Raw genomic sequence first — 26,741 nt, forward strand, 5'->3', positions numbered from 1 at the left:
GGTAGTAAATTTATAGGAGAGGGATGGTAGTTTAGGATTTACCATAATGAGCTTGAGATCCACTTATGATGGGAGGATGAGCTCAAGGGATAAGAGGTGAAGTCTCCAAGGTAGGATCAGATAGGACTCGAGCTTCTTATCCAAAGTAAATGGTTAAAAAAACCCCTGGAACCTTCTGGAAGAGGAAGCTTTGGAAATCTTTTTAATTTTCGAATCAATGCACCCCCAACAAGGAGCAACTAGTGATGATCAACGCTGGTGTAGAAAGGAGAAAACAACACTGAATGTAGGTCTCTAAAGGGGCAGGGTGCACTGGGGCTTAAAAGCATTGATTTTTAGCAATTAGACCCAGAAACTCAAACATTTGGAAAGGTCATGCTTAGGGCTTTGTGTAGGGATGATGACAACATGTTCATGGATGTGGATTGATCCGGTTTGCAGGCTTATTGACTAGATGCAACAAAATGGCCTATAACATATACCAATGAAAAACCATACCTTTGGAGTCTAGAGGTCCACCTTCAAACATTTAATCATAACAGATGGGTGAGGGATCACTTGGCTGGCTCAGGTGGCAGAGATAATGGCACATTAAGCTATTTGGTGGCTGCAATGGGCTGCTGGTTGCCGATTGATGACCATCTAGGAGAAAAAAATTTCTCCTATATACACTACCCACAGTCTATGTCACACGCTTCGGGATCGAATTTGAGTTCGACATTGATTAAGTTCGATTCGAATTTGAATTTTACGATGAGGTTCGTATGAGTCTCGACATTAAGTTCGATTATATATATTCTTCAACATATATATATGACATAAAATAATAAAAAATCAAAATCAATGAATAAAGCTATATGAGTAGTAGTGAGCACCCATGAGCCACAAATCACAGTCACTATTCACTTCACGCTCCGCGTGATGGGGACAAGCAACATCTAGAAATTGAATTCAGGAAATTGCAAACAATACAACACGCAACGACAACACTGAGCACAATAGAGCGAGTACACTCAAATTGAAGTTGGCTTGTGAAAATCTATCGACAACCATGGTAAATAAAGCCAAACCAGTGGCCACCATGGGAAACTAAGTGGCGGTAACTGAAACAAGAGAAAACCATGTGCTGCCCATGGCTTTTCTTATAAACCTTAAAACAATTGACAAAAACAACTCGAACTCAACCTCTAACGACAAAAAAATTTAAAGTTCAGCTTCAGGTTCGTCTTTAGGTTAGCCTTCAGGTTTGAATTCGTTGAGGTTTGAATTTGAGGTTCGACTATCAGGTTTGCCGAACCTGAACGAATTTGAAATTTTTTTTGGGTTCGCCAAATTTCGAACCTCAAGGTTCAAATTCGGCGAACCCTGTGACATAGCCCACAAGTGGTGGGTAACAGGTACCACTAATTGGATTTAAGAGTTATGGAGTGTAGATGGGACTCATGATCAAGGGTCGTTAGGATCAATGTTGCATGAAGCGGGGTCAAAGCGGGGACGCTTTTGAAAGCGGATACATGGAAGCGTCATTTCCCAAAAATCGAGGAAGCAAAGCATCTGCTATATATATATATTTATATTTTCTATTTTTTTGCATTTATATTGAAAAAAGCAATCCAAAATACCAAATTAGATGTAGAAGATGTGAAAACATGCATATTTGTACATAAATCAAGATAGATATGGCATCCATTTTACACCAATAATTAATTATTCGAGCATCAACCATCTAGAATCTAGATTCTTCTCCTATTGTCTCACCTTTGCCTCTACCTCGATTGTGTAGGGATATTAGTCAACATTGCCGAATTTTGATCAAACTACCTAATCCAAGCCTTAAAATATGGTGTTAAAAGCTTAACATGCTTGATCAATGAATTTGACTTGATTGAAAGGTAAGTTTTTGCTAAGGCCACAACAAAGGAGTTCAACAATTAACACCGCCAACACTAGGGTACATGAGCACTTATAGGGCTTGGTGCTCTTGATTAAATGCCAATCACATACCCTTATACATATAATCTAATGAAATGCCACAGTTTCATTGATCCTGAATTCATGAAAACTCTTAATTTTGCTGAATTTTGAATAGGATATGAATTTTTTTTTTGGTCCATATGGAGTCTGATGAGGTTGGAACCACTCTCAAACATCCTGAGTCATTTCATGGTGATGTTAAAAATTTAAGTAAAAGTGAGAATTTAACATTACCATGAGGGAGCATCTAGGAAGCATCTAAGGAGCATCAAAGGATCACCTTGGGATGTCTGGTAAGCCCCAACCCAACTTAAGTCAAAGAAAAAACCTCACAGAACCGCCCCATCTCGCTTTGGGTCTGCTTGTGATCCGTGCGGATCCATGCCCAAAACCTCTACGGATCCATGGCGAATCCTTTTTCAGATCTGCGGATCGGGAATCTGTAACAACGGATCAAGCTCGCACGGTTCCTTATTTCTAGGAATCACCTCAAAATTCCGGAACCGCGGATCTGATTTTTGGGTCCGTGGTTCTGCCGTAGGATCGTCCAAGGATCCATACAGGATGCCATTCCGGCCTTAGATCCTTGGGGGGGAGAGGATCGTGCAACACTGTTTAGGACTAGAGCTTGTTGTAGTGATTAACAGATTTTTGTAAAGGTGATTATATTTTCTTCTGTAATGTATTAGAATGAATGATTCATATGGAGTTGTTAAAAATGGCAATTCTGTTTGGAGATAGTTTCCCTTGTGATAACAAGCAATACTTTTAATCTACAAGTATATTGTTCAAAATGGAAGTGGCTTCTGGGAGGACTCAACTGTCTAATCTTTATTTAATAACTAATTGCAGTCACAGATCATGAGTATTGCTGTCTTTCTCTTTTGCATTATGTTGTTTGAATTTGCAATATGCTCTTTTGAATTTAAATGGAATGATCTTCCCACAGGGAGTTTTCAAAGTATGGCAATGAAATCTCTTTCAACAAAATTTTATTTGTTATTATTTGTTTTAAGAATTTTTTCATATATTTGTATAAAAATATTTAGTTACATCATAGCAAAAGCAATAATGTGGGAGTAGTTACATCATAGCAAAAGCAATAAAGTGGGAGTAGTAGGTACAATGAATTTACATGCCTCACATTAAAGAAACTAAAAAGGAAAATAAAATCCAAATAGGAAGCTGAATCTAACTCCCTGGCATCTTTGTTTGATCAATATAAATCCTTTAGCTAACAACTGCACGGTGCATACACACCTTTTCTTTCCATACTTGACAAAATGTTGACAAGGAGCTAACCTCGTTCTTGGAAAGATATTTGCGTTAAAGTTTCCAAAGAACAAAGAAGGCTGAAATCTTCAAGTAGTGACAGACACAATCAAGAAAGGAGTAGACCAAATATCTGAAATCACACAATAACACCGTTCTTTATTGCAACGTCCCTTGTAAAATGGTTAAATGCTCAAACTGAACAAACTCTCGAGTCTCAACATGACTTGGTAGAAGAACAATCCCAAAGGACATGCTCCACCATTTCCCACTTCAGGCAAGAAGGCTTAAAGAATTCTGCTTACTATAGTTAGTTTTCCAACAAATGGAAGGTTTTTACTACCAAAAATGGAGTTTATGCTATAGATGCTCTAAACACCAATCCCACATATTCACTAGAGAGAGCCCCACACTAGAGGGAATGTTACGATATCTCACTATGACAGCTGGATAGATGAATCTCTAAATGAGAGGAATCCAATTACCAGGCTCATCCAGAAGGATCAACTTGTAAGCTTGGAAAATCATAGACATGCTATTTCTTGCATTAGTGAAACAACTAAGTCCACTTTGTATCGTTGGCATCCGTCACTTCTCATATAAATAGAGAGAGGCAAAAGTCATTTGTTCATGTTGGATCTTGTGGATTCATTCATCACTTACTTTTATTAGAGATGAGGTGTATAGCACATGAGTCTCTCTCTCTCACATTCTATTTACTGTATTCGAGCACTAGGATTCTTGGAGAAGTTAAAGTAAATTGTAGCGTTAAAGTTTCACCCTAAGGAGGCAAAGAAATTACGGTTTTTTATAAACCTTAGAGGGTAAAGGAAAATTTGTATCTCGTATCTCTTGTGAGAGAAGAAAACTAGGGTTTTGGAAATGCTAGTGCTATTGGTTTTGCTTGTTGAAGAGAAGGAGATGCCTTGTACACTTGTATGATGATAGTGTAGGAGCCAAAGAGGATCTTGGGTAGAGAATCCATTTTTAATTAGGAATGATTCATAGTGAAACAAAGTTGGTGGCTAGGATGTTCATGGTTTCCCTTGTTAGGGTTTGGAGAGCTTGAGATTGTATGAATATGTGACAATCTAAAAGCCAAGGTATCTGAGAACCAGGTACTTAGAACTAGTTGTTAGCATACTTTTGGGCACTAAGTTATGCTTGTGGATATAAATCCACATATTGGCAGTAAGTTCGTCTTCATATCTGATCCTTGTCATGCTTTTTCTTTCAACCACATAAACTCCTGCCAACAAGGAAGATTTAACTGTTGTGTCTTTGCTTTTTCTGTGCAAAGTTTCTGGTTTGAAATGTTAGAGTGCAACTAATCACCCACAAAAAATAAGTAATGAATTGTAAAGCCCTAAATTGTCATTACATACACAAAGCCCTAAATTATCATTCATACAGAACTAAACCCTTAAATTTATGAAGCAAGCAGACATTCTTGATTTTAGCAAATCATCAATAAGTACTTGTAATTTTGTTTGGAGTGTTCCTGAAATCGAAATTTTGTCTGATGATGTTTCTGGTGGCTGCTGCTCCCGTTTCTGTTATCAAAATGACCAAAACCTCCGAGCCAAACTAGGCACAACCTCGGTACCCAGCTCCAAAGTACTTCACAAATGAGGTACTCTGACCTCGTCTCCAAAAAACACCAAGAACAATTGAGGCTTCTCTTGGTCTATGACTTTCTAAGCAAATTTCTCCTCCCTGCACTTCATTCCCCCCAACAAAAGTTTTCTTCTTAGTCGTACTCCCTTCCCTTTTTATTTCTTCGATTCACCGCCTTTCTTCCCTTTCCTATCTCTGTGTCACTCCTTGTTACGTGGAACTTTGCATGCCTTTGAACTTTTAATGATCTTTATAGATTTGATTGTGTAGGTTCTTTTTTTTTTCTAAAAGATAGGCTACGTAGAATTCATTTGATTAGTTTAATTAGGGTTAACATTACTTTATTAATTTAATTTAATTTTTAATTAATTTAATTCACCTTATTTATAATTCTAATTAAATTATTATTTTACTCCAATATAATTTGTAAATTAAATTATATTTTCTTTTGGTATATAAGGGTGGTATACATATCAAGTACCTAACTTGATATATTTATTATATTCTGGTGAGATGGAAATTTATTTCGATAATCAATTCATTACCTTAACTTAGGCATTTTCCAGTGTTAGCTAGTATGTGTACTACTGCAATACATGCGGTTTATGCACATGTAGCTATCATATGGATGCCCCGTATGTATGCTAATATCCACATTTTGTTTGTAGCTGTAGGTGGGCCATTACATGAATGCCCATGTTAACTTTGTGGATATTGTTGTGTCATACAATTAAAGTTTCCATCTTTGTACTTATCCTCTTGAGAGTATTGCAGACTTCGTTTCTTGTGGTAGGTATTTGACATCAAGTTGTAATAGTTGAATGATTTTCCTTTTGTATACTGCTTTTAGAACCAGGTTGGATTCTCCACTCATACTCCATGATCGCTATTTTGGACATTCATGTCCATACCAGCCTTATTGACATTTTCATCATTTCTGAACCTGAATGTCTTCTTTGCCAGCTACTTCACTGATTCTGCCATCTGCTCTTGTGCCTTTCATCTAAAGTAGTTTCAAAGCTGCCCACTACTTGTATATTATTTTTGTAAGAACCAGGTAAGCTGGATTTGCAGGATTATGGCCAAATTGTATTTTGTATGGAGTATACTGACCTTTCTTCGTGTCAGTTCGAGTTGGTTGATGCGTTTGTAAGTAAATTGCTTTACCCATTATTGCTATTTGTAAAATGTTTTCCATTATGTCAATTATTAGTTACGTATGTTTTTGATTTTCTGTGAGGGTATTCAGACTTTGACTGTTAGCTATTTCTAGAAGCATTCTTTGCCCATGTCAGTGAATATAAGACAGTTGTCTGATTATACCCACTGTAAAAACAAGCTCGATATTCTTAGATCTGCTATCATATGGTTAACCTTTTCATTGGTAAACATTTTCCCATTTGTATCTGCTGTTTATTTCACAAGCTATCATGGTAATCTGCGGATGTACATTATAAATTTTTTTGTATGTCTCCATTACTTGAGAGCTTGTATTCACGAAATATTTTTAGGATATTTTTTTACTAAATTAATGGGGATGCTAATTTGAAATGAAGTTTTCTTCTTGCCATGAATGGTTGTGGATGTAGATATTCAGACTTGACTGGAACGGATTACAGTGAAGCGGCTGTGGAATTGGCTAGAAATCTTGCTGTTCGGGATGGATTTACCAATATCAACTTCCTGGTAGGGATTATTTTTTTGGGCTTTAGTATGATTTTGTCCATATCTCTTGTGTGATCCGTTTATTAGGGATGCTAAAGCCTCCGCAAGAGCTTTATGTGGGAAGAACTGTTCATTTTCATGTTTTTCTTCCGTAAAATTTTGCAGAGCAGGTAAAATCATGTGGGAACAATATATCATAGTCTTGTTTTTGAGAAATGCGTCATATATTACTTCATGAAAAAGTGAGTTACATCATAAAACAAAGATAGCTACAGCAGTCCACCAACATATTTACAAGGAAATTTCCATCCTAAAAAGGCAAAAAAAGCTAGCATTGAGCCTAAAGTATTCCTCAAGAGGAAGGGAGTCTACTTCTTACAGAAATAGACTGAATACTAAATTTAACTTTAACGAGCAAAGCCAAACACTGTTTAAGAAGGCTCAATTCCCTTCAGCCAAGAGGGAATGGTTCCTCCTGAAAAGCAGTCTTAAACTGACGTTTTGACAAAAAGCCAATAGTGGATAGATGAACTATGTGCCATTAAGATTTTCTACTGTCCCCAATAATCCAAGTGTTTCCCAACCTGTGTTACCTGATCCGTGGGCTTTGGGTGGATGGATCCTCAGATCCGATATGGATTCAGATCTCGATCCGCCCAGGATCCTCCCTAAAATTTTAGTGGTTCACTGACGTCCACACACAGCTCACAATCCCATGGAATTCTCTTATCATGGTTTGTGGCGGGTGAAAAACCACAACATGTTGCCTTTAGCATGTGAAATTCACAGCAAGTGGATAGAAAAACGGTCCTTCAGCTGTATTTCTTCCCGAAGCTGCATTCCATCCGTGGTGAGAAAGAGTCCATTGGGTTTTTAAGAATTGTGGCACATTCCTTTTGCGGTGAAAAAGACCTCAAACCTTCCATAATTTGGGGCAGCTCCATGAAAAGGGTTCCATTGGGTTGGGTTTTTAAATTTTTATTAGCTTTGGTAGAGTTTATCAATATTTCATATTTATACTACTTGGTCTCACTATGTTGAATAGAGTTATAGGGTTTAAAAATTTATTTATAGGTGTTATATATTAATCATAGTACATATATTTTTTTGTAATTAGAGGAATGGGCAATTGGGTCAGAGTTTCCAGTCTATTACTCGCATGGCATAGGGTCTATTCCAATCACTACCACTATAACTAGGGTTAACCACATCGTGTTGAAAAATGTAACTAGTGTCGGTCTTCATAATTGTATGCGAGTCATGAATTGATGTAATCATTGTTATATTTGTCAAAAGAAAAAGAAAAGGAAAAATATATTTACTTTTATATAAGAAAAATTATTTATCCATAAATGGGTTTCTTGCCCATGGTTATTCGTCCTAGGTCACAACACCCATTGTGTGCTCTAGGGTTTTTGTTTTAGAGTCAAAATTCAAAAGTCATGTTATAAAGAACCTTTGAGGGCTCATGAATCAAAGAAACGAAAAATATTTTATGTAAAGAATTTGTCTAGAAGCTCCCAAATGTTAGGTCAGCCAACTCACCAAGTCGGCCTAGATGAGGCCCATGCACCCTTTGAGAAGGCTATTAAAAAGGAGGATTTGACCTCCACAAGACACACATTGATGACTTGATCATGACAAGCAATCTAAAGCAAGATAGAAAGTGCTAATTTCAGGAAGGCAGGCAACGAAGTCTCTCTCTCTTTGATCTTATCCATCAACGAATTTCTCTCCCTCTTGGCAACGCACATATGTGAAAGCTGTTGAGAATTCAATAGGGCAGTGATTATGTTAATTTTCTTTAACTTGATAACTGTTTGTGTTATCCTTTACCTTATTAGCTTTGTTCCTTATTATTACAGTGTGAAATACATCAAACAACTACCAAAACAATAAGAACATTGACACAATATATAGGCTGCAAGCCAGGGCCAAAACCCCTCCTCTTGAGGGGAAAACCCTTAAATCTCTTCTCTTCTTATAGATCCTTCAATTGACGAATACCATGACCTAGTGACTCAGACAAATACCCTCCAAGATCAAGATCAATTCGGCCTCCTACTGCAAGAACTTTGACCTCCCACTGTAGATCCGAAATTCTGACTCTCGACAATTGTTGCTGCTACTCTTAGATACTTTGATCTTCTTCGTATAGCCTCCTCTTTCCTTCGCTTGCCTCTCCTTGAGTCTTAGAGCTACTGAGACACCCTAAGACACCTTCGTTTGACCTCCTTTCTTTCTTTCCTCCAATATCGAACCAAAGATAGCCCTGACGCAGATACCCTAGCTACAACTTTCAAGTGGGAGAGAGATAATTAGCCCAAGCACTTTGACTTCCTTCGACTTCCTTTTCGTGCTTCTTTTTCGACCTTTCTTAATACCCTTCTTCGCATAGAATGAGAGATGAGTGAGTGCAACTAATGGAGGACAAGTTACACTCCATATATAAGCTTCTTCAAAGGTAGACGTGGCCCTTCATGTAGGCCGATTTGACAGCTTCTAGGCCGACTGAATTTTGGAGGGCATTTCGACACTTTAAAGACAAAAACAATTTTTTCAATATACAATGTGCCCATGGGTCTTCAATATATGACAATGACTCTTAAACCTAGGACAAACCCTATAAGCACTCAATGGGTGCTTGACCTATAAAATAAAAGATCTTGAGCATGAAACCCATGCTCAAATAATATTTTTTTTTTCATTTTATAAATTACAAGAATACATTTCATACTAACGAAGACTGAACCTAGTTACACATTTTTCAACACTCCCTCTTAACTAGGGAGGTATTCGTAAGAGGTACATGGTCATTCTTAATCTGAAGAGATCTCATAAAAAGAGTCGGATTGGTAACCACCTGTCTAGCATCATATTTAACCAACATTGTCACATAGGAAGGCCTTGACTAACAACTCATCTCTCCACAAGATCAGAGCACAATGTTGGTGAGACCAATGACCTTCGTTGGACTATTCTTATCTTGGGTAGCTAATCCTCAAAGAATATCGGTCCACGACTACTCTTGTCTTGAATGCCCTACCTCATTCTCAAAGAGTATCGAATGCCAGATGGTTACCCAATCCTCCATTCTTTCTTCCCAAGTGAAGACAAGAATGTAGTGTCTATCTCTCCCTCTCAATTAGGGAGGATACATCAACCAAACCAAGCTTGTCTCTCAAGTACACAAGCTTCTTGTTCGGAAGTGACTTTGTCAATATGTTAGCTACTTGCTCATCAGTGGAGATATACTGTAGTTGCAGCACACCATTTTGTACTAGCTCTCGAATGTAGTGATACTTGTTGTTTATATGCTTTGTCTTTCCATGAAACACTGGATCTTCAGACAAATGTATACAACTGGTGTTATCACAAAGTATCACTGTAGGGTTCATTGGTCCTTCAAATAGGTCAGATAACAACTTCCTCAACCATACTGCTTCTCTGCTTACTTCATAGGCTGCAACATATTCAGCCTCAGCACTACTTAAAGCAACTGTGTCTTGCTTTCTGCTCATCCATGAGATCATGGAGGATCCCAAACTAAAACATCCTCCTGTGGTGCTCCTTCCATCTTGCTCACTGCCTCCCTAATCAGAGTCTGTATATCCAATTAGTTGGACATCATTCCTTCTATCATACTTCAAACAATAGTGGATGGTTCCTTGTAGATATCTCAGAATATGTTTTGCTGCTACCCAATGATCATGCTTCGGCTCCACTTGGAATTGACTGAGAACATTTACTGCAAAGCATATGTCTGGTCGAGTATTCACCAAGTACATCAATGAGCTAATAAGTTGCCTATACTTGGAAGGATCCATAGGGCTAGATTCAAAACTCCTTAGTCTCTTCAAGTTTGTGATCATCAGAGTAGTCATAGGTTTGCAGTCCATCATGTCAAACTTCTTCAGCAGCTTGATCACGTACTTTCCTTGACCCAAATAAACTTCATCAAGCCCTTGCCAGACTTCTAGTCCCAAATAGTAATGCATCAGCCCAAGATCCTTCATGTCAAATTTTGCTGCTAGTTGCTTCTTGCATTCTTCAATTTGACCTTCTACACTTGTCAAGAGAAGATCATCTACATACAGAAGAATGATTACAGGTTCTCCATCTACAATCTTAATATAAAGGTTCGGATCAACAAAAATTCTTGTGAAGCCTATTCTTTGAAGATATGCATCCATTCTAGCATACTGTGCCCTTGGTGCTTGCTTGAGGCCATATAATGATTTCTTTAATCTGCAAACATAGGCCTTCCTATCTTTAACTTTGAATCCCAAGGGTTGCTCTATATAGATTTCTTCATCTATTGTACCATTCAGAAACGCAGTCTTGACATCCATTTGGTGGATGTTCCATCCCATCGATGCTGCCAGAGAGACTAATGATCGAATTGTTATATATCTTGTTGTTGGAGCAAATGTTTCTTCATAGTCGATGCCTTCAAGCTGAGAGAAACCCCTAGCCACCAATCTTGCTTTATATTTATCTATACTTCCATCTGTTGCATGTTTAATCTTATAGATCCATTTGGAAGTAACCACAGATTTGTCTTCGGGCCTAGGTATGATCTCCCAGACTCCATTCTTCATTATAGATTGATATTCTTCATTCATGACATCTTTCCATTCTTGATTATTTACTACCTCTTCAAAAGTGGATGGTTCTACTTCTATTAATTTTTTCATGTATGCAACATACCCATAATATCTTTTGGGTTTCTTTCTTTCTCTAAATGATCTTTTGCTGCCTCATGACCTTCCGCATCAAGTAGAGAAGATTTTAACCAATTAGGTCTTTTTCTTGTTTCATGGATGACCACCGGTTGAACAGGCTCACTAGGACCTTCTTCTTCATGGTGTGATTCTTCTTCTCCCTTGCCACTTCCTCCTCAAATACTAAAGTTCTTCGTCATCAAAGTCTGTGGAAAGTTCCTTTGATTTCTTGAAAGCAATGCTTTCATCAAATATAACATCACGATTGACTTCTATGTGATGTCCATCTTTCATGTAGACCATATAAGCTTTCGATGAGTTTTCGCATGCAACAAATGTTCCCTTTATGCCTGAAGGATCCAAATTTTTTCTCTTGTCCTTTGGTATGTGGATATATACAGGGCACTCAAAGATCCAGAGATGATCTACAAATGGCTTCTTTCCATTGAACACTTCTTCCAGAATTTTGTTGTTTAGAGATCTGTGGGGACTTTGATTCTGAATGTAGACAATTGTCTTCGTGGCTTCTCCCCATAGAAACCTAGATAAATCTTGATTGTGTAACATTGCTTTTACACTTTCTTCAATGGATCTATTCTTCCGTTCTACAACTCCATTTTTCTCGGGATTGTATGGGACTATCAACTCCCTCTTAATCCCAAATTCCTTATATAATGCTATAATTTCTTTGGATGTATATTCTCCTCCATTATCAGATCTTAATATCTTGATTCTTCTTTCTGTAAGGTTTTCCACTTCAACTTTGAATTCTTGAAATTTTGAAAATACTCCGTCTTTGGTTTTCATTAAGTAAACCCAAGTTTTTATTGAATGATCATCGATGAATGTTACATAATATAAATGACCTCCAAGAGATTTAGGAGTCATAGGGCCACATACATTGGAGTGGATGAGATCCAAGATTTCTCTTGACTGCGAAGCACTGCTCCCAAATGGTCTCTTAGTATTCTTTCCCAATGCACATCCCTTACAAACTCCTTCACGATCTTCCTTTAGATTTAGAATTCCATCTACTATGGAACTTAGAGTTGGAAGGATTTTGAAACATAGATGACCAAATCTTCTATGCCAAAGTTCACATGGGCTAATTTCAATATGAACTAGGGCTTGGGCCACAAGAGACGTTAGTCTGTAGAGTCTTCCTTCTTGAATGCCAATGACTTTAGCTTGATCTATACTTGAGTCTTTACTCCATACAACGACCTTACCATCAATGAAAGCTACTCTATCACCCTTTTCTTCTAGACTTGAAATGGAAAGTAAGTTCTTGTGCAAACCTGGGACAAATAGAATGTTGTTGAGGTGAATGTTGCTTCCATCTTCCAGGGTTATGGAGGTTGATCCAATACCTTTCATGGGATAGCTTTTGTTATCTCCAAGTTCGACATAATAAGTGGATTTTCCTTTTGATAAGGTCTTCAATCGATTGGAGTGGCCAGTCATGTGCCTTGATGCACCACTATCAATTACCCAAATGTCTTCATCTTGGAATGTGCTAGAGAGAGCCGAGAAGAGACCTTCATCCTTTTCTTTGATTGATACTTTCTTTGAAGAAAATAAGAAACTCCATGCTTCCTTGATACTTTTCTTGAGATGGCTTGCGATCTTCTTGATGAACTTCTTCACTGTAGAAGAGATCTTCATGATGCCCTTAGATAACCTTAGCTCTAATACCATGTTGAGAATTCAATAGGGCAATGATTATGTTAATTCTCTTTCACTTGATAATTGTTTGTGTTATCCTTTACCTTATTAGCTTTGTTCCTTATTATTACAGTGTGTAATACATCAAACAACTACCAAAACAATAAGAACAATGACACAGTATATAGGCTGCAAGCTAGGGCCAAAACCCCTCCTCTTGAGGGGAAAACCCTTAAATCTCTTCTCTTCTTATAGATCCTTCAATTGATGAATACCATGACCTAGTGACTCAGACAAATACCCTCCAAGATCAAGATCAACTCGGCCTCCTATTGCAAGAACTTCGACCTTGTGAAAATTCTATCACTGTAGTAACTGATTTACTTTTCCTACTTATTCCACCATAAGTTATACATGAAATCACTTCAATAAACATTAAAATAAATACTGTTGTAGATATCACACCGTAATATAGAAACAAACATATGCACAAAATCAACACATTGACTCAAATATTTTGGACTAATGTCCCCTGAAAAACCCAATGTGGGAACCTCTGCTTGGCCTGAATCCCTCTGCGTCAGCCTGTTGAGACTCTGCGCAGCCTCTCTGGCCTTCTGCGTCACTCCTGTAGCCTCTGCTGGATGACGCATGTCCTACAGGGTCTGCGCAGTCTCTGCTGTCTCTGCGTGGCTCCCTTTGGCCCTGCGTTTGCCTCTTCGGCACTGATCTCCCGTCTCTCTGTTTCGTACTTGCTACTTCTTGACTGCTCACTAGACCACTGGTTCAATTTCTCAGCTAACCCCGCTCTAGAAATTGAATTGACTGGTCTCCCTCAGTGTGTTCTCCAAGTGACCCTCGAGCCTCCTCCTATACTTTTCTTGTTGACAAATCAACGACCTAGATTAGGTCCCTAATCAACGACTAAGATTAGATCTGGCTTGATCCAGGACTTTTGGACCATTCTAACACAGTTTCATATTAATTCACATTAATATTTTATTTTCCCTAAGCTTAGACTTAGGGATTACATTAAAAATATTAATTATTTTAATATTTCCCAAACTGTTTAGAATTTGCCCAAACCTTTTCTGGGTATTGGAGATCTCATGTGCCTTAGCCTCTCCACCAAGTTTTGTGGCTAGAGCGCATAATATGCTTCCCCAAATCAACACTCCCTCTTAGCGAGGATTGTGCTCTGGTAATACTCCTCACTGAGCATCACCCTAATCATCCGGCATCGGTTCCTGTGCTGATGCTAAGCCTTCCTGCCCAACATCCTCTGCACTGTTGTATCCTATACTGCTGCCCATGGCTCTGCCACTGCTACTGCCACTGCTGCATCTGTACGACAACTCCCTCTGCATCTGTGCTGTTGCTGGTCCTTTCTCCCAACACTGCATCTGCACTGCAACTCCCTCTTCATTCGTGTTGCTAACACACTCATTTCTACTTCTGAAAGGGGTTCTTTACCATCCCCATCTTTTCCCTGAAGTAGTCAAATTTTGACTTTCCAAGGGCCTTGGTGAGAATATCTGCCACCTGTTCTCCTGTAGGAGTGTAGCTCAATTGTACAACTCCTCGTTGGACACAGTCTTTGACAAAGTGACACTGGATATCAATATGCTTCGACCTATCATGAAACACTGGATTCTCAGAGAGTTTGATGCAACTCTGATTATCGCACATGATCCTAGTCGCCTCCATATTTCTTCTAAATAGGTTCACCAACAATTTTCTAAGCAATATGGCCTCACACGAAGCTGTGCTTGCTGCCATATATTCTACCTCAGATGAGCTCAGAGCCACGAACTTCTGTTTCCTACTGCACTAGGAGGTCATTCCTGATCCAATGTTGAAACAGTATCCAAAGGGATCCACTGAACTTCCTGCCCAATGTGCATCAGTAAATCCACTCAACCTGATATCCTTCCCCTTGGTGTATAAGAGCCCATAATCAACTGTTCCCTGTAAATACCTGAGAATGTGTTTGGCTGCTGCCTAGTGTGCCCTCTTTGGTTCCACCACGAACTGACTGAGGGTGTTGATAGCGTAGCAAATATCCGGCCTGGTATTGACCAGATACATCAGGGACCCTATGAGCTGCTGGTATAGGGTGGGATCGACATTCTTGTCTTCTGATGCATCAATCTTCTTCCAGTTGGTGATCATTGGCGTAGCCATAGGTCTATAGTCTCCCATCTCGAATCTTTTTAGGATTTCTGTAGCATACCTTCCTTGCCCAAGGAAGATTTCTCCTTTCTACTACCAAACTTCCAACCCTAGGAAATAGTGCATTCGTCCTAGATCCTTCGAACTCTATGGCTAGATTCTTCTTGCAGTGATCCGGATTTAAACATGAACGCAACAAATTATAGAGATAAGCATAAACACAGATATGCAACGGAAATAATACTTCATTATATGCTTACAAACTGTAATGGAAATAAACCAGCTAGGGCGATGGTAGCTTATCTCTGAGAAGAGATGTGGCGGCTACATGCCTCTGAACTGTGTTACAATGAGGCTCAAAGGCCTATTTATTGTTGAGAAATAATGGAAAACCCTTAACATCCCAAAACCTAACCGTAGAAGATGAAATGCCAAATTGTGGGCCCCGTTTTGGGTAAGTTGGTACATCAACTCCCCGGGGTCGTAACTTTGGCACCTGATCTCCGTTTGATGCGTACAATAGCTCGTTAGGAAGATCTATCCGAGCACTACAACTTTGGGAAGGGCAATTTTAGGGCCTAAAAACGGCTTCGGAAGTTCAGGACCCGAAAAACTGCTAAAAATAGTAAACTGTGCTACTATTTAGGAAACTAAAAAACTGAAAGAGACAGTTGTGGGGGTCCAAATGGGATAGGTGGGTGGCCACCAACATCCACCTAGATCATTCCTCCCCTCTTAGGAAGCAATGGTCCCCATTGCGTTGAGTTCCTCCATGAGATGAGGAAACTTCTGCTGAACTTGGTCCCTGGTGAGCCACTTGTCCTGGTGAAGGAGTTGGCCTGCTTTGACAACTCGATACAGTTGGATATTCTGTTGGCGAGTGTGTTTGATCTGTGTGTCCATGATCCGATCAGTTGCAGCTTGTTCCATGCAATGTGGATTTAATTCTGTGGGTGTGAGTTGTTCTAGAATGTCGGATGTGTCTAGTAATGGTGGAAAGTATGGTCGAAGGCGGTCCACATTGAACACTGGGTGCAGGCCAAGGAATGGGGGAATGCTGAGCTCAAATGCATTGTCTCCCACAACCTTAGTAATGGTGTAAAGACCATATCGGAGTGGTCTCAGTTTCCGATAGGCTCCAGTAAGGCATACCTTTTGCAAATGCAACCAGACTTTGTCACCCACCTGAAACTTGTGTGGCACCCGATGTTGATCATGTCGCTGCTTGTACTTGGCATTTGATTTCTCCAGAATGTCATGGACCCGCTGGCGAATATGTTGGATGTGCTCAATGAAGCTGGTTGCCTTATCTGTTTCAGACTGGACATGAGCCAAATCTGTGTGAGTAGCTGCAAATGGCATGGCCACATCAATGGGGCATAGTGGTTGGAATCCCAAGCCCACCTGAAAAGCGCTGTGGCCAGTCGAGCTGTGAAGAGCTCGGTTGTAGCTGTTCTGAACATAGGGGAGGCTCTCATCCCATGTGCGTGGATGCTTTGAGTTGTACATGCACAAAATGTGTACAATCATCCTATTGACAACCTCTGTCTGGCCATCAGTTTGAGGATGGAAGGCTGTGGACTTAGTGAGTTTGGTGTCCAGCATCGACCAGAGACTGGACCAAAATGTACTGAGGAACTGACTGTCCCGATCTGAGATGATAGACTGTGGGATCCCAAAGTGCACCCACACTCGTTCAAAGAAGAGTTTAGCAGTGGCTTCTGCTGTGATATTCTTCTTGTAGGCCGCCATAATGGCCATCTTCGAGAACCTGTCAACGACCAAAAAAACACAGTTGTTTCCATGCTTAGTGGAAGGAAGGCCTGACATGTAATCCATGGAGATGGATTCGCAAGGTCGACTAGGGGTAGGCAGCGGGGTATAGAGGCCTTGCTTCTTGATGGTCGATTTGGCAATGGTGCAGGCAGTACATGATCTGATGTACTTCGCGACATCCTGTCGAAGATTCGGCCAATAGAAATACTTTTGTAGTATTTCCACCGTTTTCTCGACCCGAAATGCCTAGTAGCCCGACTATAGTGTGCTTCCTAAATCATCTTGGCACGCTTGCTTGAAGGAACACAAAGGTGACCCAGGTGGCATAATAGGGCATCCTAGAGGTGAAAATCTGGAACATGCTGACCCTCCAAGAGTGTCTGGTATGTGTGGCTGAATTCCGGGTCGCTTTTGTAGAGAAGTGGCCAATCAAAAGTCTCGTGCCCACAAGAGTTGAGCACGGTGGTTAACGCCATGATCGGTGGTCGACTGAGGCAATCTGCAACATTATTGGTGCTGCCCTTCTTATACTTGATATTCAAATGGAACTGTTGCAGGTATGTAGACCACTTCTGATGGCGATCATTCTGCAATTTCCCTTGGGTCTGTATGAACTGTAGGGGTCGTTGGTCTGTGTGGATGACCGTTTCCTTCCCCAAAATGTAATGTTTCCATTGTCGGCAGGCCTGCACAATGGAATACATCTCTTTGTCATAAGTGGGATACTTTCGGACTGTGTCTGAAAGTGTCTCACTGTGATATGCCACTGGATGCCCATGTTGAATAAGGACTGCCCCAATAGCATAGTCAAAGGCATCTGTCTCGACCTCAAATGGTTGTTGCAAATCTGGTAATGCGAGCACTAGTGCCGTGCAGAGACAATCTTTCAACTCTGTGAATGCCTTCTGTTGAGATTCAAACCAAAAGAATTTTGCTTTCGCTCCTCCCTTGGTGACTTGATTCAAGGGCCAAGTGATATGAGAAAATCCCAACATGAACCTGCGGTAGAAGTTGGCAAGACCTAGAAAGTTGCGGAGCTCTGTCAGAGTGGTTGGAGATGGCCAATCCCGAATGACTTGGATCTTGGCTGGATCCACATGCACCCCCTGTTCATCAATAATGTATCCCAGATACTGAACCTGGGTCATGCCAAAAGTGCATTTCTCCAAATTGGCACATAGCTTGTGTTGCCGCAGTGTTTGGAGAACCTGTTGGATGTGGTGGAGGTGCTCTTCCAACTCTGGCTGAAGATCAGGATGTCATCCAAGTATACCACTACAAATGAGTTGGTGAATGGCCACAAGATGTAATCCATTAACCTCATGAAGGCTGCAGGAGCATTCGTCAATCCGAAAGGCATAACCAACCATTCGAAAAGGCCCTCCTTGGCTTTGAAGGCAGTTTTCCACACATCAGAGGGTTCGATTGGTACCTAGTGATATCTTGACTTCAGATCGATCTTGCTGAAATATTTTGCCCCCTTTAGTTGGTCTAGGAGGTCATCAATCCGCGGGATCGGGTACCTATTACGGATCGTGATCTTGTTCAGCGCCCAATAGTCAATACAGAGTCTCCAAGTCCCATCCTTCTTCTGTACCAACACGATCGGGCTCCCACAAGGTGATGAAATCGGACGGATGTGACCTTTCTGCAACAGCTCCTGAATCTGCCTCTTGATTTCATTGTTCTCCAGAACAGAGCGCCGATAGATTGGTCCATGCGTTAGTGGTGCACCTGGTGTCAGATCGATGGAGTGCTTGACCTGACAGTGCAAAGGAACCCCTGCGGGGAAGGTGAAGATGTTCTCGTACTCCTTCATGACCTTGTCCATCTGTAATTGTCGTGCGGAGGGGCCTTATCTGGAGGTCGTGGCCACCATCTTCTTCTTTCCTTGAGGGCGTATCATTAGGAAAACAAATTTCCCAGTTTTGGAAATGAGCTTACTGCATTGTTTTGCAGTAACCAAAGAGATGGCGGTAGGCGGTGCTACCTCCGGTATCCTGTACAACTTATTTCCCAATGTAACAATAACAGCACGAGGCCTTGATTCATACACAACATGTTGCTTCCACAAGTAGGGTTGTCCTAATAATACATCACAAACTTCAAGGGGAGCAATGTCACACAATACCTCATCCGTGAAGGGCTTGATGTTGTATGGAAGGCGACACTGCTTGCTCACACGAAGATCCCGTCCTTGGTGAAGCCACCCGATGGTGTACGGTTGTGGATGTGCTGTGGTCGGTAAGCCCAACCGCTTCACGACCTCTGCCGAAATGAGTTTCTTTTGGCTCTTGCTATCAACAATGAACTATAGCGGGGAGCCCTTTACCCACATCTGGGAGTGGAAGAGACGCTCCTCCTCCTCTGGATCTTCGGGTTCCTCCTTCTGTATCTTTGTGGTGGCAACAATGGCGTTGGGCTCCGCATCGATAATCTGCTTCCCTTTGTCATTCCCCTTGTCGGGTTCTGACTCAGAGTCGGAACATGCATCTGATTCTGAAACCTTTAGCTCAGCCATCAATGACTGCTTGGCCCGACACTCACTTGTGTTGTGAGTGGAGCTCTTATGGAACTTGCACCATTTTCCCGTGTCCTTTTTCGGCTTCGCGGCGCTATTCTTTGCTTGCAGCTTTGGTGGGTTGTCTTGGGCTGCCCCGCCTTGGCTTTGTCCTTTGTTCTGTGGTTTAGGGGCACCTTTCCCTTGCTTCGGATTCGCAGATCCAAAGTCTCGCTTCTTCTGTTTAAACTTCTGCTCGACCTTGACGGCATATCGGTATGCTGTGCCGAGCGAGGAGATGTTCAGGAAAACTATTTCTTCCTAGATGTACTTGTGCAGGCAACCGCGGTATTTGAGTATCAAATGCTGCTCCGAATCCCTGGTACCCAACTTTGTGCGAAGTGTATGGAAAAGATTGGTAAACTCCGGCACGTCTTGGTCCCTTCCCTGCCGTAGCGTGGTCCACTTTATGTATTGATCCTCATAGCTTCCGACAGGGTAGTATTGCTCCTTGATGGCATCCTGGAATGAATTCTAGGTGGGTGCGATTGAAAATAGTGAGCCGGTATTTTCATCCTTCTGTTCGCAGTAGGTTTCCCACCAGTCCTTGACGTGGGGGGCTGCTTTGAGAAGAGTGAAAACAATCTTTTCCCGACTCGAAAATTCATGAACAGAAAAATAACCCTCTAGCAGATTTAACTATTTATCTACGGCATCTGCGTCTATTTGACCTTCGAATATGGGGATTTCAAAATTAACTTGTACCTTAAAGGACGTGGCATTTCCTGAGTAGCTGCTGGAAGCCGGTGCGTCGCTTCTGGGTAGCTGCTGAAGGATCTGGGCAAAGCTGTCCATCATCGTGTTCTTTTGTCACTTGAGGGCTTCTTTGAGCAAGATTTTGATAGGATCTGTTGCCCCCTCATCTTTCTTCTCATCAGCCATGGGAGGCCGTTGGGATTTGCGAGGTTGGTCTTGCAAAGGTTCGACCAGTTCAAGCCCTAACTCCTTATATCCCGACCTCGTTGGGGACATGCAAAGAAAAACAAAGACAAAGCAGACCGCTCTAATACCACTGATACGGATTTAAACAGGAATGCAACAAAATACAGAGATAACCATAAACACAGATATGTAGCGGAAATAATACTTCATTTCATTGATGTAAAATACTGAAATATGGTTACAAACTGTAATGGAAATAAACCAGCTAGGGTGATGGTAGCTTATCTCTGAGAAGAGATGTGGCAGCTACGTGCCTTTGAACTGTGTTACAATGAGGCTCAAAGGTCTATTTATTGTTGAAAAACAATGGAAAACCCTTAAAATCCCAAAACCTAACCCTAGAAGATGAAACGCCAAATTGTGGGCCCGTTTTGGGTAAGTTGGTACATCAACTTCCTGGGGTCGTAACTTTGGCACCCGATCTCCGTTTGACGCGTACAATAGCTCGTTAGAAAGATCTATCCAGGCACTACAACTTTTGGAAGGGAAACATGGGTCCATGCCCCCAGATTTCCCAAAAAACGTTGTTTAGGGCCTCAAAATAGCGCCGGAAGTTCAGGACCCGAAAAACTGCTAAAAATAGTAAACTGTGCTACAATTCAGGAAACTGAAAAACTGAAAGAAACAGTTGTGGGGGTCCAAATGGGATAGGTGGGTGGCCACCAACATCCACCTGGATCATGCAGTCCTCAATGAGTCTGGATGATCATGTCAGAAAGAGATCATCCACATATAATACTAAGATAAGCGGCTCGTTCTCTATGACCAGATAGTAGAGATTCAAAACGGCGCCACTCTTGACGAACCCCATCTTCTGCAAGTAGCCATCTATTCGACCATACCATGCTCTCGGTGCATGCTTCAGCGCATACAAGACTTTCTTCAGTCTGCATACATGAGACTTCTTCTCATGAGTTTCAAAGCCCTCTGGTTGTTCAATGTATACCTCTTCTTCTATTATCCCATTCATAAACGCTGTCTTGACATCCATCTGATGGATCTCCCATCCCATCTGTGCTACAAGAGATATCACGGTCCTAAAAGATGTATACCTGGCTACTGGGGCGAAGGTTTCCTCATAGTCAATCCCTTCCTTTTGAACATACCCCTTAGCCATAAACCTGGCCTTGTATTTCTCAACATTGCTGTCCGCAACATATTTGATCTTGTAGATCGATCTCGAACCTACCACAGATCTGTCTTGAGGTCTTGACACCACCTCCTAGACATCGTTCACCATTATGGAGTTATACTCCTCTACCATCGCATCTAGCAAGACCTGATGCTGAGCTGCCTCCTTGAAGTTGCCAGGCTCTCCATCCTGAGCTACTAATGCCTAATATCTGTGTGGCTGTTTTCACTCCCTCTTACTGTTCCTTGGCTCACCGATAAAATTCTCTACATCACGCAGAATCTGATAAAGTTCTCTGCTAGATATTTCTCTACGAGTAGGTGCTTCTGTTCGCTCCTTCTCCTCATCCTAAGAATCTTCCTAACATAAGGAAGAATTCTTCACTTCCGTTGGTTGAAGAGGCATGACCAACGGATCCTCTTTCGACTGCTCCACAGAAGGCATTTCATGGGATCTTCTGAAAGCTCTGTCCTCCAAGGCATTTCACGAGATCTTCTGAAAGCTCTGTCCTCCATGAACTTTACATCTTGTCGAACTACTACCTTCCTACTCCCTGGAAGATAGATTCTGTATGCCTTAGCGTTCTCGCTATATCCCACCAGGTATCCCTTTTCCGCAATCTGATCCAACTTCTTCCTCTTTTCTTCGGGTATGTGGCAATATGCCAAACTCCCAAATATCCTGAAATGACTGACTTCAGGCGTCTTCCCAGTGAAGACTTTCTCTGGAGTAATCTTGCCTAATGCCCGATGAGGAGTCCTGTTCTGAACATAGACAGCTGTGTTGCATGCTTCCGCCCACAGGAATTTTGGCATATCTTGATCGTATAGCATGGCCCTAGTTGCTTCTACAGTAGTCTTGTTCTTTCTTTTTGCTACCCCATTCTGCTCTGGGTTGTAGGGAGCTGTCCACTCTCTTCTGATGCCCTCCTTAGCGCAATAATCAATGAAGTCCTTATCGAAATACTCTCCACCATTATGTGAGCATAGAACTTTTATTTTCTTCCCAGTCAGGTTCTCCACTAGAGCCTTGAACTCCTTGAATTGACAAAAAACCTCATCCTTCGTTTTCAGAAAATAAATCCAAGTTTTCCTCGAGTGGTCATCAATGAAGGTAAGGAAATACTCAGCACCACTGAGAGATTTGATGGACATAGGTCCGCAGATATCTGAGTGTATCAATCCTAGTACACTTTTGGCCTTGTGTTTGCTCCTAGAAAATGCTGCTTTGGCATACTTTACTAGAGCGCACCCCCTGCATACATCATCTCGTTCCGTACTTAGATCCGGAACTCCTGTTACAGTGCTCTTGAGAATTCTCAGAGCTCCATGGTGCAAGTGACCCATCCTTCTGTGCCATAGTTCGTTCAAGTCCTTGTCCCCATGACGGCCTATTAGTGCCATTGGTGATTCTAGTTGTAATCTATACAACTGATTATTTTTGATCCTGATCTGCACTTTCATTTTCCAGCTTGGTTGTTTGACGTATACCTTTTCCTTGATGAAGTAGACGTCATAGCCCTTGCCTTGTAGTTGTGACACGGAAAGTAAGTTTATCCTCAATCTTGGTACATGCAGCACATTTGTGGCACGGAACCGCTCTTCTGATTCTGTCTGAAAAACTATGGTACCCTTCCCTATTGGAGTACACTTTGCCTTGTTCCCCATGGTGATCTGAAAGTTCATCTTCTCTTCTCGATATTTTGAGAAACACTCCTTGATTCCCGTCATATGCCACGATACTCCATTGTCTATATACCATACTTCTGATGATGCAACACTAGTCATGCACGCCACTTCTTCTTCCAGCCTGGAAGCCAACATAGAGAAATCAAAATCTCTTTCTCTTGTGCAATCTTCTGAAAATCTGCGTGAGTCCCCTGAGGTGGATGCCTCTGCATCGTTGTCTCGACCCATAACTGATTTTCCCTTTCTGTCTCTGATTACTTGCTCTGATACCATGTGAAAATTCTGTCACTGCAGTAACTGATTTACTTTTCCTACTTATTCATGAAATCACTTCAATAAACATTAAAATAAATACTGCTGCAGATATCACACCGTAATACAGAAACAAACATATGCACAATAATCAACAGATTGACTTAGATATTTTGGACTAATGTCCCTGGAAAAACCCAATGTGGGAAAACCGGTGTAGCAAGGGAGGATTTTATTATTTAGCAATTTTCTAGTACAACAGGGTGCCAAACTGGCTTACCCACAGATAGACAAATTCTTCAGCACTTCTTCTGAAACCAGCGTCAGCCTTGCTGACCTCTGCTTGGCCTGAATCCCTGTGCGTCAACTTGTTGAGACTTTGTGCAGCCTCTCTAGCCTTCTGCGTCACTCCTGCAGCCTCTGCGTGGATGACACAGGCCCTACTGGCTCTGCGTAGTCTCTGCATGGCTCCCTCTGGCCCTGTGTCTGCCTTTTTTTGCACTGATCTCCTGTCTCTTTGTTCCGTACTTGTTGCCTCCTGACTACTCACCAGTCCACTGATTCAATTTCTCAGCTAACCCCGCTCCAGAAATTGAACTGGTCTCCTTGAGTGTGTTCTCCAAGTGACCTTCAAGCCTCTTCTTATACTTTTCTTGTTGACAAATCAACGATCGAGATTAAGTCCCTAATCAACGGCTAAGATTAGATCTTGCTTGATCCATGACTTTTGGACCATTCTAACATAGTTTCATATTAATTCACATTAATATTTTATTTTCCCTAAGTCTAGACTTAGGGATTACATTAAAAATACTAATTATTTTAATATTTCCCAAACTGTTTAGAATCTGCCCAAACCCTTTTTGGGTATTGGAGATTTCATGTGCCTTAGCCTCTCCACCAAGTTTCGTGGCTAGAGCACATCTGATGCTACCCAAAATCAACAGACCTCCCACTGTAGATTCAAAATTCTGACTCCCAACAACTATTGCTGCTCCTCTAAGAGACTTCGATTTTCTTCGTATAGCCTCCTCTTTCCTTCGCTTGCCTCTCCTTGAGTCTTAGGGTTAGTGAGACACCCTAAGACACCTACACTTGACCTCCTTTCTCTCTTTCCTCCAAGATCAAACCAAAGATAAACCTAGTGCAGAAACCCTAGCTTCGACTCTCACGTGGGAGAGAGATAACTAGCACAAGCACTTCGACTTCCTTCGACTTCCTTTTTGTTCTTCTTTTTCGACCTTTCTTAGTACTCTTCTTCGAATAGAATGAGAGATGAGTGAGTGTTTCTAATGGGGGGATGAGTTCTACTCTATATATAGGGTTCTTTAAAGGTAGACGCGACCCTTCATGTAGGCCGACTTGACAACTTCTAGTCCGACTTGATCTTCGAGGGCATTTTGACACTTTAAAGACAAAAACAATGTGCCCATGGGGGTCTTCAATATATGACAATGACTCTTAAACCCAGGACAAACCCTAGAAGCACTCAATGGGTGCTTGACCTATAAAATAGAAGATCTTGAGCATGAAACCCATACTCCAATAATAATTTCTTTTCATTTTATAAATTACAAGAATACATTCATAGTTATGAAGACTGAACCTAGTTACACATTTTTCAACAAAAGCCTAGGGTTTCCGCAGATTAATTTGTGTAGACAAAGCAGTTGGTTTTGTTTGAGAAGCAGATCTATGTATGGGTGGTTGGTCTGACAATGTGTTGAGTAATATCGTGTCTTGGTCTTGAAAGTCTTCATTGAAAGTGATTCTATAAGAAGAGGAAGTTTTCTGGGTTCTCCCCTGTTGAGGGGTTTTTCCTTGGCTTGGAGCCTATTTTCTGGTGTCTTCTTGTTTGCATTGTGATCTAATTTTTGGCACTTGTCTTGATGATGAATTGAACACATTAATAATAATGATGCGATAATATAATCACAAGAATGTGTCATTGAAATAGTGAAATCAAATTTAAATAAACCCTAACCTGATTGCCCTAGATTCGACAACACCTTTCATAAGAAGGATGTGCCTGCCAATCTTGTCATATTTGATATGGCTCTTCCCAATAGCCCAATCATCCATTTGTCCCCAAAAATGGCCCCCTTCCAATGCAAGGGGGGAATGAATAGTGTCTGTTATTCTTCCACAATCTAGTCCTAGAAAGTTCAGGCTACCTTGCAGCGTCATAGAAGATGCTTGATTGTTTCTGCCTTGTGATTTATTACACAACTTTCAACTGTGAACTTTGTATGATGAAGCCTATGTTATATCGGAAAATACCTCCTCATTAGCTTTGGTTGAAATACACCCTTTTTTGGCCTATTTGAGACTATAACTCTCCCTTTATACTCAATAAATGTGTTATCACGTGAGTTATGTACTCTGAGGACAGCATTACCCTAGTCTATAATGATTTGTATCTTCATCTAACCTGTCTTACCAAATTCTCACTCAATGACAAGGCAAAAAGGCTGATTTAACTCACTATGACACTCTTGTTCAGTTAAGGAAATCTGAAAGGTGGAATTTGATCTCCTTTTCCTCATCTACAACTTTTTCCTAAACAAATAAATCACTTTAAAATGGACAAAAGCATTAAAGCATGAGGAAACATCATCCACCCCAAAGCTTTTGCCCAAATTGCACTGGAGAGAAACTGATAGTCTCCATAGCCTCCATTTTTCCTATAAATTGAAGGCTTGGCCATTGAGAAAAGGATGAGAATTCTATGTATTGTTATGCTGTCGAGGTCTTTGAGAGAGAGAGAGTTTTTGGAGCTATGAGCTGGAGGAGGTGCTGCTACACCTTCATTTGGTTGTAACCTTCCCTCTATTCATTAATATATAGATCTACTGTCCTTTCTTCCATACTATTGTTCATTGTTCATGTCTTTTATGCTTGATTAACTAAGTAACTTGACACGGGGATTCGAGATTCGTAGGATACAGGGATTCGAGTGTCGGATTCAGACACGTTGACCCCTCAGAACAGGACACGTAGGATTCGTTATATATATATATATATATATATTAAAAATTAGATATTTCTTACACAAATTCTCATTAATGATACAAATTCATTGATTTCAAACATAGATCTTCATCTAGATACTGTTTACAAAGTAAGTAACATTATAGCATGCATAGTACATACAAAATTCAAATACATGTCACATAAATCCTAAATGATAAATCAATGAATCATAAATTCTAAATTCATAAATGATAAATCATTATACATATTCAATTCATCTATGATCCAATCGGAAAAAGACAAGATAGTAAGATAAGGACACTGACAAC

At 40.9% G+C, this 26,741-nt stretch overlaps 1 protein-coding gene across 2 annotated transcripts in view; it reads left to right on the top strand.

The window, feature by feature from the left end:
• AR401 (S-adenosyl-L-methionine-dependent methyltransferases superfamily protein) overlaps positions 1–26,741 on the top strand; it is a 207,043-nt gene that overhangs the window by 170,298 nt on the left and 10,004 nt on the right. For both annotated transcript variants that reach the window (XM_089420270.1, XM_089420269.1), the window contains one exon: positions 6,453–6,549. In XM_089420270.1, coding sequence (XP_089276396.1) covers positions 6,453–6,549 — 97 coding nt within the window. The remainder of the gene's footprint in view (positions 1–6,452; positions 6,550–26,741) is intronic.

The sequence above is a fragment of the Pinus tabuliformis genome, chromosome 4_1 (genome assembly GCF_031772625.1).
Source record: "Pinus tabuliformis cultivar Carrire ecotype Pingquan chromosome 4_1, CPIR1, whole genome shotgun sequence".
Classification (NCBI taxonomy): Eukaryota; Viridiplantae; Streptophyta; class Pinopsida; order Pinales; family Pinaceae; genus Pinus; species Pinus tabuliformis.